General features: G+C 44.9%; 4 protein-coding genes across 8 annotated transcripts; 3 read left to right on the top strand and 1 right to left on the bottom strand.

Annotated features, from left to right (window-relative positions):
- Positions 1-115: 115 nt before the first annotated feature.
- tspan3a (tetraspanin 3a) lies at positions 116-3,191 on the bottom strand. Its single transcript, XM_060062034.1, has 7 exons — positions 2,997-3,191; positions 2,527-2,718; positions 2,116-2,190; positions 1,818-1,919; positions 1,572-1,724; positions 1,155-1,238; positions 116-624 (listed from the first exon to the last, which is right to left on the bottom strand). The coding sequence occupies exons 1-7, from the start codon at positions 3,057-3,059 to the stop codon at positions 532-534; spliced, it is 762 nt and encodes a 253-aa protein (XP_059918017.1). The 5' UTR covers positions 3,060-3,191; the 3' UTR covers positions 116-531.
- On the top strand, positions 2,678-12,729 carry si:dkey-24l11.2 (uncharacterized protein LOC100034462 homolog). Of its 5 annotated transcripts, XR_009527462.1 has the most exons (14): positions 3,604-3,774; positions 3,947-4,776; positions 5,098-5,157; positions 5,261-5,313; positions 5,424-5,568; positions 6,040-6,428; positions 6,926-7,154; positions 7,411-7,525; positions 8,127-8,247; positions 8,835-8,946; positions 9,302-9,414; positions 9,592-9,692; positions 10,731-10,795; positions 12,670-12,729. XR_009527462.1 is itself a non-coding variant. In XM_060061904.1 (13 exons), exons 2-12 carry the CDS (start codon positions 3,964-3,966, stop codon positions 9,659-9,661), a joined length of 2,220 nt encoding a protein of 739 aa, XP_059917887.1. In that variant the 5' UTR covers positions 3,604-3,774; positions 3,947-3,963; the 3' UTR covers positions 9,662-9,692; positions 10,731-10,868. The 5 variants fall into 5 exon arrangements, 4 of the variants coding, with proteins under 4 accessions (XP_059917888.1, XP_059917887.1, XP_059917885.1 ...); XM_060061904.1 differs by lacking the exon at positions 12,670-12,729 and having other exon boundaries at positions 10,731-10,868; XM_060061906.1 differs by lacking the exons at positions 10,731-10,795; positions 12,670-12,729 and having other exon boundaries at positions 3,611-3,774; positions 3,947-4,022; positions 4,173-4,776; positions 9,592-10,366.
- LOC132464965 (cholesterol 25-hydroxylase-like protein 1, member 1) lies at positions 10,594-11,402 on the top strand (the record flags this gene model as incomplete). The annotated part of the gene is made up of 1 exon (XM_060061599.1): positions 10,594-11,402. A coding segment is annotated over one exon (717 nt), but the record flags the coding sequence as incomplete, so codon positions are not given.
- Positions 11,557-13,224, top strand: LOC132465206 (cholesterol 25-hydroxylase-like protein 1, member 1). The gene has a single exon (XM_060062031.1). The coding sequence runs from the start codon at positions 12,283-12,285 to the stop codon at positions 13,087-13,089; it is 807 nt and encodes a 268-aa protein (XP_059918014.1). The 5' UTR covers positions 11,557-12,282; the 3' UTR covers positions 13,090-13,224.
- Positions 13,225-14,129: the final 905 nt, after the last annotated feature.

Here is a 14,129-nt window from a genome sequence, read left to right as displayed (position 1 = left end):
AGGCAGAGAGTTGCACATGCACACGCACACACAGACAAACGCACACACGTTGAGCGTTCAATGGTTACCATTGTGAAGTGTGGTTGTGTTGCTGGTAAGCGTTTTACACACAGAGACTTTCCTACATTTTATTTACATTCTTGAGTTTTCAAACGCTACAAGTCAGGAAATTCAATTCTACAGCTTTTATTGGAAGGCTGATGAAACTAACTATATGGACAAAATACTATACTTGTATGCCCTCTATGGAGATATATTGATACAATAGTGTTCTTTGAGACATTCACAATTTCAAAATAATGTGTTCAAACTGATTAGTTAAGACTAGTCTTACCTAGAAATTAACACCTCACTCACCGTCAGTGAGACTGAATGATCCACACTTTACTTATTTCTTTATATTTTCTTTTTAAGAGGCCAAAACAAAAGAATGGTTCTCCCCTTTGGTTGTTGGAGAATACAATTCTAGACAGAAACCAACTCTATTTGCATGTTAAAAGGAGTGTGTTTGTAAGTGTATGTACAACTTCTTCACCCATATGTTTCTCCGGTGATGAGACGGTCATAGTTCGATGCAGGCCTTCTTTGACACAGAACGGCACAAGCACACAGAATGCCCAGCATCTGTAAAAGACAGACACAAATCACATCACAAGTTTTCTGTTTTGTTGAATTCTAATTACATATTTGAACCAATCCATATGTATAGTTAACTTGTAAAGATGCCTCAATGAAACTAGACACAACTTCTCAACTTCTCAACTTACATGCAAAAAAATGCAGCAAAGTCATGAATGATTATTCCAATGACAGGATGGAATAAACTGAGATGAGAGCAGGACGAGGAGAAACTAATTAGAAGGATGTCATGTCATTTCAAAATGGACGTCTCTTTTTAGAACATATACAGCTTGTGTCTGCCGGTCAGTACAGGCAGATGTTTATAAGAGCCTATACAACCTATACATGAAGAGACCTCTTAAATCAACCGATTTAGTCGGCCAATAATTGATGACCCTTAGAAGAAAAGGGCAGGGCAAGCAGACCACAGGTCATGCAGCCAAGCTTTCCATCTGTGTGGCTTCTGAGGTTTTTTTAGTTCACACACGACTTCTCCAACACCCATTAATCCAAGCTTTTCAAAACCGCCTTACCTGAATTGTAGCAAACGTCACTGCTGCCAGGATGACATACATCATGATCTCTTTCAGCTTCTTCACAACCAGAGCTTCACAGCCCTGTAGGCGCACAGTCACCAACCAAACAAATATCACATCCCAGCTACAGAGGTCTCAGGACGACAATCAGCAAAGTAAAGTCAATCATTAAGGGATGGAGCATTTATCACCAGAATCCTCAGACGAATACACATTTTCAAATTGGTCTGGCGATGTCAGGCTATACCCTCCCATCATCATTTAAATCATTAGAAACTACAAAAACTTTCTTTCACGATAAATCAACATCTCTAGTTAATGACGTTATGATATGACTCAATGACAGCCAACAACACTAGTGGCTCTACGACAGACCTGACGTGTGGCACAGCAGTAGGGTTGAAGGGCCCTTACCTCTTGGAACAGGTCCTCGGTGCGGGTCAGGGACCCTGTGCAGGTTTCAAGATCCGGTCTGCAGCAGCTGATCGGTACACTGTTATTCTTGGAACCCTCAAACCACGGAGTGTGTGTCCAATCAGAGTAGTTGTGGATCCCACAACACTTGAGCTACAGAAAGAAATAAAGCTTGGTTCCCCGAGAACGTCTCCAACCTTATAATAATGTAATGTATATTTGTTCAGAGCGAGTGAGTGTTGTCACCTGTCTCTGCACGTAGTCGATAGCACGGCTAGCAGCATCACTGTTGGTTCCATTGTATTCATCGTACACACCCTGGATTGAACTGTTCACACGTTCTTCAACCTGGAAACCAACATTATTTGTGTGTAAATAGATTTGACAAACATAAACATATGCCTAATACTTAACAGAAAGAAACATATTCACTTAGGTTTGGTGGTACAATGGCATTTTATATTTATTGTTTGAAAATTTAAGACAAGCCCAACTATAGTAACTGATTCTCAGCGAGTAACTGATATAGACTTGAGATACACACCTTTGCTCTGTAAACATATCCAAGAACCACCACGGCCACTTCTATCATGAACACCAGCAACAGGATGAAGACAAACTGTCGATAGTAAGACACAATGCAGACTGTTTGTAGGACAAAACACATAATCATAATGTGATATTCAAACCATAAATAGTTTTAAAATATAAAAAAACACACACACACACACACACACACACACACACACACACACACACACACACACACACACACACACACACACACACACACACACACACACACACACACACACACACACACACACACCCCCCAAAAGGTTTAGAAGGTTTCAAATAAAGGCATCCTAAAAGACAATTCCAAAATTTAGCTGCCACTAATTTAGTGGAAACATGATATACCTGGTTGCTCCCGAAGTCTCATTTAACTACTTACAGATGCCAGTCCACAGGGGCTCTCCCGGACTGTGGAGTAGCATCCGATGAGGCCAATGATGAACAGAAGTGCCCCGACGCCAATGATAATCGCAGCCGGGATAAGGGTATACACGTCTTCGAAGAAGTGATCATAGTCATCATATGTTATCAAGACATACGCTCCAGCATAGCACAGAACCCCAGCAGCCGCCTGGAACGAGAGACGACACGGTGCTCAATTAGTCATGTCCAAGAAATAGCAACGGGGAAAATAACAACAGATTAAATGGAAACCAACCATTAATGGTAGGTAGAAACAAGCAGATGGAATACTTTAATAAATTGACTTTAAAACACAAGCCGTGCAAATGTAGGCTCTACCTGATAACAATCATCATTCAGCATGCCTCTACTACTGTCCCGTTGTAAACAAAGTTAAGCTGCTCTGTGGCGCAAAATCATACGAGCTGTTTAATAGGGCCTACTCACCCAAAAGATCAGGTTAAGGAAGACCAAGGCCGTCTTCGATGAGGTGATACCACAAGCGCCCATTTCTTAAACCGGGGTGTCAATAGATCGTTAAATGCAAAGTCAAAGGGATCCTATTTCAACATGTCAACCACCGACTCAACTGCACTGCCCGTATTCAGCACGACTGTTGTGCTGTTTCTAGGTGCTGTACATCAGGTTGACCACTAGAGTGCGCGGTTGGCCCGCATGGATCGCATCCTGTTGGTTCAATATGAGTGTCCTGTACATGTATTGCAATGCGCCACAGCATCTTTAACCTTAACCTTAACCTTTAACGTTTAGAAAGTCAACCTGCCATGTTCGTATTACAAGTATTCTCTGCTTATGTCATATAACTATCTATTGCTATTACAGATATAACAAATATTTATAAAAAAGGGTTATTACCCCCCAATAAAAACCTTATGGAAACTAAATGATATTACAAGCATCCTATCTTACACCGTCTATATATAGAGAACATGACAACCTTAAACATTGCTAAGTTTGTAAGCATTTTTTGGGGGGTTTTGATGTTGTTGCACTCCGAAACTATAGGGGGCGACCAACTTAATCCTACGGGTTTATTTCAAGCTAATCAAACTTGCCGTTTAAACCTTTGACCAGTGTGACTCCTCTCTTTTACAACCTGGTCGCTAACGTAGTTAAGGGAAGAAACTTTAAATACATATCGTTCTTATCACATTACGATCGAATCAAGCCTTTGCTTTGGACATCTCACCTGGACTAAACCGAGGTAGGGCTGTTGTTTACAAATAGTGGACTGTCAATCACATCGATGTAAACAAAGATCTGTCATAGAACGTACTAGAATAGAATGTACTATCATAACAAAAATATTATAACTTGTACAATAAGATCATCTGCCTATGCTTATGCTTCAGTTGTGGTTGTTTATCATACTTTAGGTATAGTCCTCGAAACTATGGCAGGCGACGAGAAGGAGAACCAGAGAGAAGCCGAGACCTCCTCTGGTCCACAGACCTCCTCCGGTCCCCAGGCTCAGACCCTGTGTGAAGCCAAGCCTTCCTCTGGTCCCCAGACCCCCTCCGGTCCCCAGACCCCCTCCGGTCCCCAGACCTCCTCCGGTCCCCAGACCCCCTCCGGTCCACAGACCCCCTCCGGTCCACAGACCCCCTCCGGTCCACAGACCCGGACCCTGTGCCGCTTCTACTCACAGGGAAGACGCTGTAACTTTGGCAAAAGGTGCAGGTTTGTCCACGAAAGGAGCGATTCTCACCTGAACCCTACTACGATAGAGCAGGGAACGGAGCAAGACGAGTGTGAGGAAGGGTCTTTTACCAACCAGCCTGACAGATCGATGGTCACTGAAGGGGAGATGGACCATAAGCCAAAGCCACCTATGGAGCGCAAGGTGGGCTCTGTAGCCAGGGGTGGAGGACCTACTCGTCGTACATGTCGCTACTTTCTCTCCGGCTCCTGTACTATGGAAGACAGATGCCGGTTCTGGCATCCACCCTCAATGCCCCCACTGGATGACCAGTTACCCCCTAAAGCTCAACACAGACCCTCCAAAGCGACGCCTGCTCCTCCCGTCACCCATCTCCAGGAGGTCAGGCTTGGTGACATTACAGAGGAGGTCACCAAAGAGCTCCGCGACACCGAGATACAGCAGATGATGAAGCGTTTTCCCAAACATCAGCTTATGGTTCAGGAGCGAGGTGACGGCCAAGTAACCTTTTATAGAGCCACTGTAGAAGCTACTGATCCTGACTGGGTAAAACACTAACCGACGACATTTATAACACACAATCAACGTTACAGGAGGAGCCACAGTTTTAACTCGGGATGAATTGTGACACATTTAGGACAATATTAATCGTGATTGTTAAGTAAAGCTCAGTCAAACAGTACCTGTTCATCAAAAGCTATTAACATACATGTAATTCGAAGTATACTTTGCACTTTCTCTATGAATTGTGACCAATAAGGACCACTTTAAAGAATAATGTATATGTTTGTATTCATATAATTGATGATATTATACAGCAGCATGATTGCATTGAATACTTACTTGGACTGTTGCTTTGACCCACAGCCATTTGACCTTAAAGAAGTGGTTATATTGGTCAGCTTCCCAGACAAATACCCCCTGGAGGTAATGACACGTACATCTCCTCATATTCCTGAATACGGTCTTATAGTCAACTGTATTACACCAACTCCAAATGTGAACCATAACCCTGGCACTCCTTCTTCAGATATTCACTCTAGACCTACCGCTAGACCAGGGCCTTCCATCAGTAATGGGCAGGTAAACTAACTCTAAAAGGCTTCTATTTCCTATTAATTACATTGAGTAACCAAACCTAAAGGGTGGTACAGTCGCGTTGTTTGACCAGCGCGCTGTATTTGGGGGTGCAGGTATGTGCAGGAGGCGTCCCAGGCCTGGCTGCAGGCCAAGCATGCGACCAACGAGCTGATGGGGAAGGTGGAGCTGCTGTTCCGGCCGTACCTGCGCTGGCTGGACCGCAGCATGGAGCGGCTGTTCACCGAGGGAGCCCGGCAGGTGAGGGCCGCCGTCTGATGCCCGCTACGTCACCTGGATGCACACACATTTAATGCTGCACTGAACCATTATGTTCCTGTTCGGTTCGTCGAGCGGTGGTTCCTCCAGGGAGGGTGATTCATCGCGTTGTCTATAAAAGGTCTTTAATCACCAGTTCTGCGGCTCCAACGTGATATCTTAGTTTAATATAATCGGATAAACCACAAAAAAAAATGAATGTATTAATTTGATAATAATTCATGAACCAAAAATTAGAATTCCTAAAGCATTGAGTAATTTTTAATTGGGTCAATTAATGAAACGCTTAATCGGTTATCAATTGTATTAGATTTGAAACGTTTTCTGTTAAACAACTTACCGGTCCATTGGCCGATCGTCGCAGCCCCCCACACGTCGGCTCTATTCTCTGTGTTGTTCTCCAGTGTGTGACTCTGTGGCCCTCTCCCGTTGTCTGAACGGTGTGTCCCACAGCTAAAGAAAGACATGGACGTGGAGCGCGCCGGGCTGCAGTTCATCCGCTTCGAGGAGCTCCAGGCCACGCTGTGTGAAGAGCCCGGCCGAGGGGACCCCGATGGGGCCGACGAGGAGGAGGAGGAGGAGGGCGGGGGGCCGGGCCACCGGGACGACGGGGCGGAGGCCGGTTCACACGGGGGGAAGGCGGAGCGGACACGGGGCTGGGGCCGGGACGGGGAGGAACAGGAACAGGAGGACGAGGACGAGGAGTCGAGCCGTCTGGTGGAGAACATCAAGCTGAGCGAGCCCCGCAGGGGGACGGAGGTGAAGCTGCTGGGCCTGAGCCTGGGCGACAACACGGCCACGGTGCTGGCCCGCCGGATCACCGTGTGCCTGCAGTGCAACCGGTACGACCAGGCCTTGATTTATACTGTACTGCACTGAAGCCAAATGTAGACGTGTGCAGAGGGCGAGGAAAAATGTGACTAACAATACAGGTTCAAAGAATACACAGATGTGTATGTGTGTGTGTGTCTATAGTGTTGGGGAGTAACGGAATACATGTACCGGAGTTATGTATTCAGTATACAAATAATAAGTAACTTCCCAACACTGTATTATATACAGTGTTGGGAAGGATACTTACAAAATGTATATATATATTTATGGAATGTAATTTGCGATATGTCTTTGAAGAGTAATAAACATTTTGTATATTTTTATATTTTCTTTACCTGTATGCATATTGCATTGTTTACGTGCATCGATAAGTGTGTGTGTGTGTGTGTGTGTGTGTGTGTGTGTGTGTGTGTGTGTGTGTGTGTGTGTGTGTGTGTGTGTGTGTGTGTGTGTGTGTGTGTGTGTGTGTGTGTGTGTGTGTGTGTGTGTGTGTGTGTGTGTCCAGCTGTAAAGTGACGGCGGACCTGACGCTGGGCGTGACCCTGCCGTGCACGGCCCAGTGTGAGAAGTGCAGCGCGAGCATCGGCGCCACCTTCAGGCCCAGCCTGCTCCACGCCTACAGCGACGTGCTGGGCTACCTGGACCTCCACAACGCCGCGCCCACCGACCTGGTGCTGCAGGACTGCGAGCTCACCGCGGGCTGTCTGCACTGCTCGCAGGACGGCCCCGTGCAGGTACTTCCTTTGATCGGTTTGATTTGGAATATGTAAAATAGTCAACGACGAAAAGGCTTTAAACCGAAAATTTAGTAATTACCTGAAATAGAGAACGAAGAAGCAAAACCCTTATTGACGTCCCACTGAACGAACTTTATATTGAATTCAGAACGACTTAAGTAGTAATAGAAATGCAATAAGACTAAATATTTTTTGACAAGTTCTAGAAGCAGAGGGTCATTCTGATTCGCTCTCCTCTCGTTTTGCCCCTCAGAACGTCTGCTATGGTCAGACCAAGGAGCTGAATTGCGAGCACTGCCACAGTAAACTCAGCATCCTGGCAGAGAGCGCCAGGTTCCAGTACATCCCGCCACGCTCCAACAAAGCAGGTGGCATGACTCTCCACTCACAGGGCTGCCGAGCCCTCCACACACCGCTGCATGCACTGCACCCCGGTTATTATAACGTGGTTGGTTGGTTTTTAACACACTTTAAACACGCACTCCTCCACATCCATTGAGCTCCAGTCCTTTGAGGGCTGCAACTCAGAATTAATTTAGTAGAACGTTATTGGGATTATTGCAAGCGACAGCTGCTGCCTCAACAAGTCACTCTGCTCTGTCAAACACGTAAACACACGTCCAGCAAAAGATGCAATCACAAAGTGCAGAGTGTTTTAACGACATAGCCGTTAAATGCCTTTATTGGATATGGCATACACACCATTGAAAAATTGTTACCGAACATTCAATAATTAATATTTTTATGCCATATATATATATATATATATGGGTTTACCAATATATACAGAAAAAAGTCCTAGATAAATATGTGGCCTTTAATATTTATAATACATTATCTAACTACATGAATGCTTCAGAGGTGTGCGTGTGCGTGCGTGCGTGTGTGTGCGCAGACAAAGAAATAGCTAATTATTAGAGTATATAATAGAGTATTGTTCCATCTGTAACCTGTCCACATGTTCTGCAGGACCTAAAGATTCAACTCCCAACTATGGGAGGAAGGTGAGGGATCCGGCCGTGCAAAAGGGAAAGCCACTACCAGAGAAGGGGGCCTGCAAGCATTACAAACAGAGTCACCGCTGGCTACGGTAAACCCATCTCCCACGTGTCCATGCATCAATTCAGTAGACGGGATACAATTACAAATGGGGCATTTAGCAGACGCTTTTATCCAAAGCGACTTGCATCGGTTAATGCACACATTGACACACCGACGGCAGAGTCAACCCTGCAAGGCGACCGCCAGCTCGTCAGGAGCAGTTAGGGTTAAGTGTCTTGCTCAGGGACACATCAACACTCAGAGCTAGGAGGATCGAACTAGCAGCCTTTCCTTTACAAGGCAACTGCTCTACATTCTGAGCTAAGCCGACCAGGATGGCTGATTTAGTACATGCACAGTTTTGAGGCGTTTCAACCAAAATCGCAATAACAAATTTGTTATTGCAATTTTGGTTGTTGTTGTTGTTGTTTTGTGATATCTTATTAATAAGATATAATGATGTAGAACATAAATGATAGGGGTTAATGTCGTCTTCGTTTCAAGTCAATGGCAGTGACTTAAGGACAGCTTCAAATTCTGGGATACATTGAAACAGGCCGATGTTAAAAAGCAGTGTTTGCACGCGTGCTCTGAGCTATAACGGTACGGCCGTCCCATCCCATAATCCCGGCCCAGGTTCTCCTGCTGCGGACGGGCCTACGCCTGCGACGTGTGCCACGACGAGGACCAGGACCACCTCATGGAGCTGGCCACCAGGATGATCTGCGGCTACTGTGCCACGGAGCAGGTGAACACAATGAGAGTAGTGTGGACTTACAGGGATAATCGTTTCAGGGGAGGTTTAGTGGAGAAAGCCTTTATTCATGGCTTTGGCTTCCTTGGTGGGCGCAAAGGTAATATACCCGAAAGCCCTGTATATTTCCGTAGTCAGTATCTCAGCCACGTTATTTTTTAGACAATAAGGCTATTTACTTTTAGAGTAAGAAGTTTAGATGCCAGATGTTAAAACGATTAGTATTTTTACGTAAAATCTTTGTTTTGTGTTGGGTAGAGGTTTAGCGCTATTTCCATTGTTTTGTATCCAATGCATATCATTCCTTAGTCCATAGTCTGATGTATGTGCCCCCCTGTCCTGTCTCCAGCCTTACGGTAACGGGAAGCCCTGCGGGGGCTGTGGGGGTATGATGACCCGGGGAGCTCACAGCAGCTTCTGGGAGGGGGGCCTGGGATGCAGGAACAAAGTGAAGATGAGCAGGTAGGTCCTTGACAGTTCTGAATGCTTTGTTTTGTACTACGCTTTATATACTTTTCACCTTTAAAGGAGGCTAATCAGAGCATTGTCAAATACACATTGCTGTTAAGCCTCTAGAGAGAGGGCCCTCCCTCAAAGTCATTTTCAATTTGAATGGTTGAATATGTTATTCCGGAACAGAAACGACCGGCAGAAATATGCCAACACCAACAAGACCATTTCACGGAAGGCGGCGGCTGACAAGAAGTAGATGTGTGGCCGTGTCACATGACCGGGGACAGGTGACATATCATGCAGATCTTTGAACTGAATATGAAATACAAAATATGTATAAATTACGGTTTGCTAATCATAACTGATCTGTTGTGTGCGGTTCTTTTGTCGATTTACCGAGCTGAAGGGGTAAACGGAAGACAAGAAGAGTCATGATTCTTGGCATATGATACAGATCCTGTTGAGTTTTAATTAGATAAACAACCTTTGTTTAAATCAACATTTGTTGATCCTCACATTTCATCATTCCCAGAATGAACCACTTGAGAATGGAAACAAACATTTTGATTGCGATTGCATTTTTCTTTATTTTGCGAAGATTGACAGGCCCTTTATTCCGTGTTCATATCAGAACCGAGGAATATTGGGAGCATAGTTCAAAAGTTCAAAATGGAAGCATTATAAGGCGGGTTAACGAAAGGCCTTAATCCTGTTCAATGTACTGGTAGAGTGACAGGGTCCGGGTCAACCAGAGTCCCGGTAAGGACTACATAACTTCTTTCATTAGGCAAATGATCCATAGTTTAGCAAAATGTTTGCAACAAATTGTCAGCCTTTTCCCTTAAGCATTTGAATCACCCGAATGTAAAGTTTGAAACACCTACTGTGCATTAAGTCAAACTATTTGACCACTATAACTGTAAAAATGTAATGTGAAATAAAATAATTAATTTGATTTGAATCAGGTTTCAAAGCTACTTCTCCACCCCAGTTTGCAAAAAAAGTAATCCTGTTGTGAAGGGAAGTTTATTTTAATTAGGATGGGGGGGGGGGGAGTGCTGCCTCATTGCTCTCTCTCCCTGTTTCCTTGCGAGCAAATCCCTTCACTCTGCACTTTATAAAGGGAACTACAAAGTTGAGGAAGACAAACTTGGGAGGCACAGACTCCTAATGAGATGGAGAACTTGACCCTTGCAGCACCTTCAGTTTCTTCACTCTCAGGCTCCTTCAGATCGGCTCCTGCAGCCTCTCTGGGATCATCTCCTCTCCAACCATCTGCCTCTAATCACCTCTCCCTTCTTCCCCGTGCACCTCGCCTTCTCAAGCTACTTTTTTATCCCCGCGACCGTGGTGCCCCAAGAGGCACCGAGCGTGTACGCGGTGCTGGTGGATGGGCTGGCTGTCCTGCTTCTGTTTGACACTCAGTACTTCATCTGGCACGTGGTGCACCACAAGCACCTGCAGTTTTACCGGTGGGTGCACGCCGTCCACCACGAGTACATATCCCCCTTCTCCTGGTCCGCCGAGCAGCTCGGCATCCCGGAGCTGATGGCGGTGGGGTTCTGGGGAAACCTGGACCCCGTTCTCCTGGGATGTCCCCCGCTGACGACGTGGTGCGTGACCGTGTTCAGCATCTGGATGTCGGTGGAGGACCACATCGGGTACGACCTGCCGTGGACGCTGAACCGGGTGGTGCCCTTTGGGCTGCTGGGCGGAGCGCCAGCACATGACATGCACCATCAGAAGCCAGGGTGTAACTTCGCCCCGTTCTTCAGGCACTGGGACAGGATCTTTGGCACGGCGGCACCGGTTTACATTAATGCAAAGAAGTTGTGCAGCGGTGTGTCAGAAAATACATGTGTAGGAAATAAACCTATGTTCTGTCGTTTACTTTTTATATTGTAATTTTCCTGCACTGCAAAGTAAATGTTTATTTTGTTTAATTATGTGTGCTGTATCCCCAACAATGTGTCCAAGAAGGTTTTGCTGACATAGTGTCTACAAAGTACACTGACACTTAATTTAATGTTAATCCATCGATTTGGGACAAATTATAAAATCTGTGAAAGGGAATTCAATCCCGTGGATTGTTTTGTTTGTTGCATAAGAGGAAGTCCCTTCTGGATTAACACAAATCTAGCCATGAACCAGATTCCCCCTCCTTTGCTTTAGTCTTGGAGAAAACCTCTATGAAGTAGGCTAAATGAATAGCACAAACAGAATGTATGTCTAGTTCCTAATAGTTCCATCTTTGGACAAATTAAGCACCACATTTATATATTTTAAATAAATACAAGTTTATTGAACATATAACTCACAAATGTAACTTAATTAAGACTTCTGTTCAAATATTGCGCAAACATGTTTAAAACGTGCGTTCTCTGTGGAGTGCAGCTTGGTGTAGCTGATGAACTGGAGCCTCAGTTTCCTCAGTTCAGCCATGTTGAAGCTCCTGGTGTATTCAATGTAATAACATCAGGTTAAGGACAGATTGTGTGTTCATTCATGTGACAAAACGCTTGAAAGCTGTTGACCTTATTTGACCAAAGTAATATAAGAAAACATAAAAAGCACCATAAGGATGCAACAAAAAAGTTCTCTGATGACTAGTTTACTTTCCAGGGCTAACATTTTCAAAGTGATGTCAAATAAAATAATTTATTTTATTTGAATCAGGTTTCAAAGCTACTTCTTGACCCCAATTTGCAAAAAAAGTAATCCTGTTGTGAAGGGTAGTTTGTTTTTATTAGGATTGTGGGGAGGGGGGGAGTGCTGCCTCATTGCTCTCTCTCCCTGTTTCCTTGCGAGCAAATCCATTCACTCGGCACTTTATAAAAGCAACTACAAAGTTGGGGAAGACAAACTTGGGAGGCTGAGATGGAGAACTTGACTGAGCAGCGCCTTGAGTTTCTTCACTCTCAGGCTCCTTCAGATCGGCTCCTGCAGCCTATCTGGGATCATCTCCTCTCCAACCATCTGCCTCTCATCACCTCTCCCTTCTTCCCCGTGCTCCTCGCCTTCTCCAGCTACTTTTTCTGCAGTCTACCCTTCGCCGCTGTCGACCTCCTGGGATCCAGAGTGCCAATGTTCCATCGCTATAAGATCCAGCCAGCCAGACGTCCCACGCCTAGTGCGATGGGTCAGAGCTTCCTGAGGTCAGTGTACAATCACTTGATCTTCGTTTTGCCGGCGGTAGCCTTTTTTATCCCCCCGACCGCGGTGCCTCAAGAGGCACCGAGCGTGTACGAGTTGCTGGTGGACGGGCTGGCTGTCCTGCTACTGTTTGACACTCAGTACTTCATCTGGCACGTGGTGCACCACAAGCACCTGCAGCTTTACCGGTGGGTGCACGCTATCCATCACGAGTACATATCCCCCTTCTCCTGGTCCGCCGAGCAGCTCAGCATCCCGGAGCTGATGGCGGTGGGGTTCTGGGGAAACCTGGACCCCGTTCTCCTGGGATGTCACCCGCTGACAACGTGGTGCGTGACCGTGTTCAGCATCTGGATGTCGGTGGAGGACCACATCGGGTACGACCTGCCGTGGACGCTGAACCGGGTGGTGCCCTTTGGGCTGCTAGGCGGAGCGCCAGCACATGACATGCACCATCAGAAGCCAGGGTGTAACTTCGCCCCGTTCTTCAGGCACTGGGACAGGATCTTTGGCACGGCGGCACCGTTTTAAATTAATGCAAAAAAGTTGTGCAGCGGTGTGTCAGAAAATACATGTATAGGATATAAACCTATGTTCTGTCGTTTACTTTTTATTTTTTATATTGTAATTTTACTGCACTGCAAAATAAATGTTTATTTTGTTTAATGACGTGTGCTGTATCCCCAAAAATGTAAGCTATCTAAGAAGGCATTGCTCACATAATGCAGGGTTCTCAAGTTTTGAACAGAGTTCAGAGTGAGGCAGTGTTTATGCCTCAATCAGAAACAATACTGCCTCAAAAGGAACTATACCAGTAGAGGCATATACTTTTCCCTGAACTTTTAAACGTTGCAAACGTGCAAAAACATAATTATATATTTATGTGGCATTCAGTCCATTAAGAGTGTCAGTGTAGGCCTACTTTGTAGACATTATAATAATGTCTACAAAGTACACTGACATTCTTAATGTTAATCCATCGATTTGTTTGTTGCATATAGTACACTGACCCTCTTAATGTTAATTCATTGAATTGGGACAAATTATATTGTAGGTATATCTTTGAAAGCGAGTTTAATCTCGTGGATTATATTGTTTGCTGTATGAGGTGAAGTCTCCTCTGGTAAATCTAGCCATGAAACAGATTTCCCCTCAATCTCGTGTATTATATTGTTCAATCTCGTGGATTATATTATTTGTTGCTTAAAGGGAACCTTTGTCTAGCCATGAACCAGATTTTCCCTCCTTTGCTTTAGTCTTAGAGGAAATCTATGAAGATATTATTGTAGCAAAAATCTTTAGCACCTGTTACGTAGCCTACCTGCAGATTTTGTATGCGTTGGCCTACACTAAAGTCACAAATGTGTAACAGTAAATTTGAATTCGTAAATCTTTATTGTGCATGTGTACTCCAAAGTCACAAATGTTAGTACATTTGAAATCGTAAATATTTTTTCTATCATTGTAAACACAAAATAGGGTCTACGAGTTCACAAGTCTCTGTGCACAAATCCTATCCTATGCATCACAACTTCAAAGAGCCGTGCAATTGACACTTTTGCTACAATCAT

This window comes from Gadus macrocephalus, chromosome 9, assembly GCF_031168955.1.
Source record: "Gadus macrocephalus chromosome 9, ASM3116895v1".
NCBI lineage: Eukaryota > Metazoa > Chordata > Actinopteri > Gadiformes > Gadidae > Gadus > Gadus macrocephalus.
The sequence above is the reverse complement of the archived record's forward strand: the minus strand, read 5'-3'. Positions and strand labels throughout refer to the sequence as shown.

Bases quoted from the DNA above. Each gene is read 5' to 3' on its own strand.
- tspan3a (XM_060062034.1), bottom strand. From the start codon at position 3,059: ATGGGCGCTTGTGGTATCACCTCATCGAAGACGGCCTTGGTCTTCCTT. The intron at 2,719-2,996 runs GTGAGTAGGCCC...CTCTCGTTCCAG, and splicing joins TCCTTAACCTGATCTTTTGG to GCGGCTGCTGGGGTTCTGTG. The intron at 2,191-2,526 runs GTAAGTAGTTAA...TACTATCGACAG, and splicing joins GCCCCTGTGGACTGGCATCT to TTTGTCTTCATCCTGTTGCT.
- si:dkey-24l11.2 (XM_060061904.1), top strand. From the start codon at position 3,964: ATGGCAGGCGACGAGAAGGAGAACCAGAGAGAAGCCGAGACCTCCTCT. The intron at 6,429-6,925 runs GTACGACCAGGC...GTGTGTGTCCAG, and splicing joins GTGTGCCTGCAGTGCAACCG to CTGTAAAGTGACGGCGGACC. The intron at 8,248-8,834 runs GTAAACCCATCT...ATCCCGGCCCAG, and splicing joins CAGAGTCACCGCTGGCTACG to GTTCTCCTGCTGCGGACGGG.
- LOC132465206 (XM_060062031.1), top strand. From the start codon at position 12,283: ATGGAGAACTTGACTGAGCAGCGCCTTGAGTTTCTTCACTCTCAGGCT.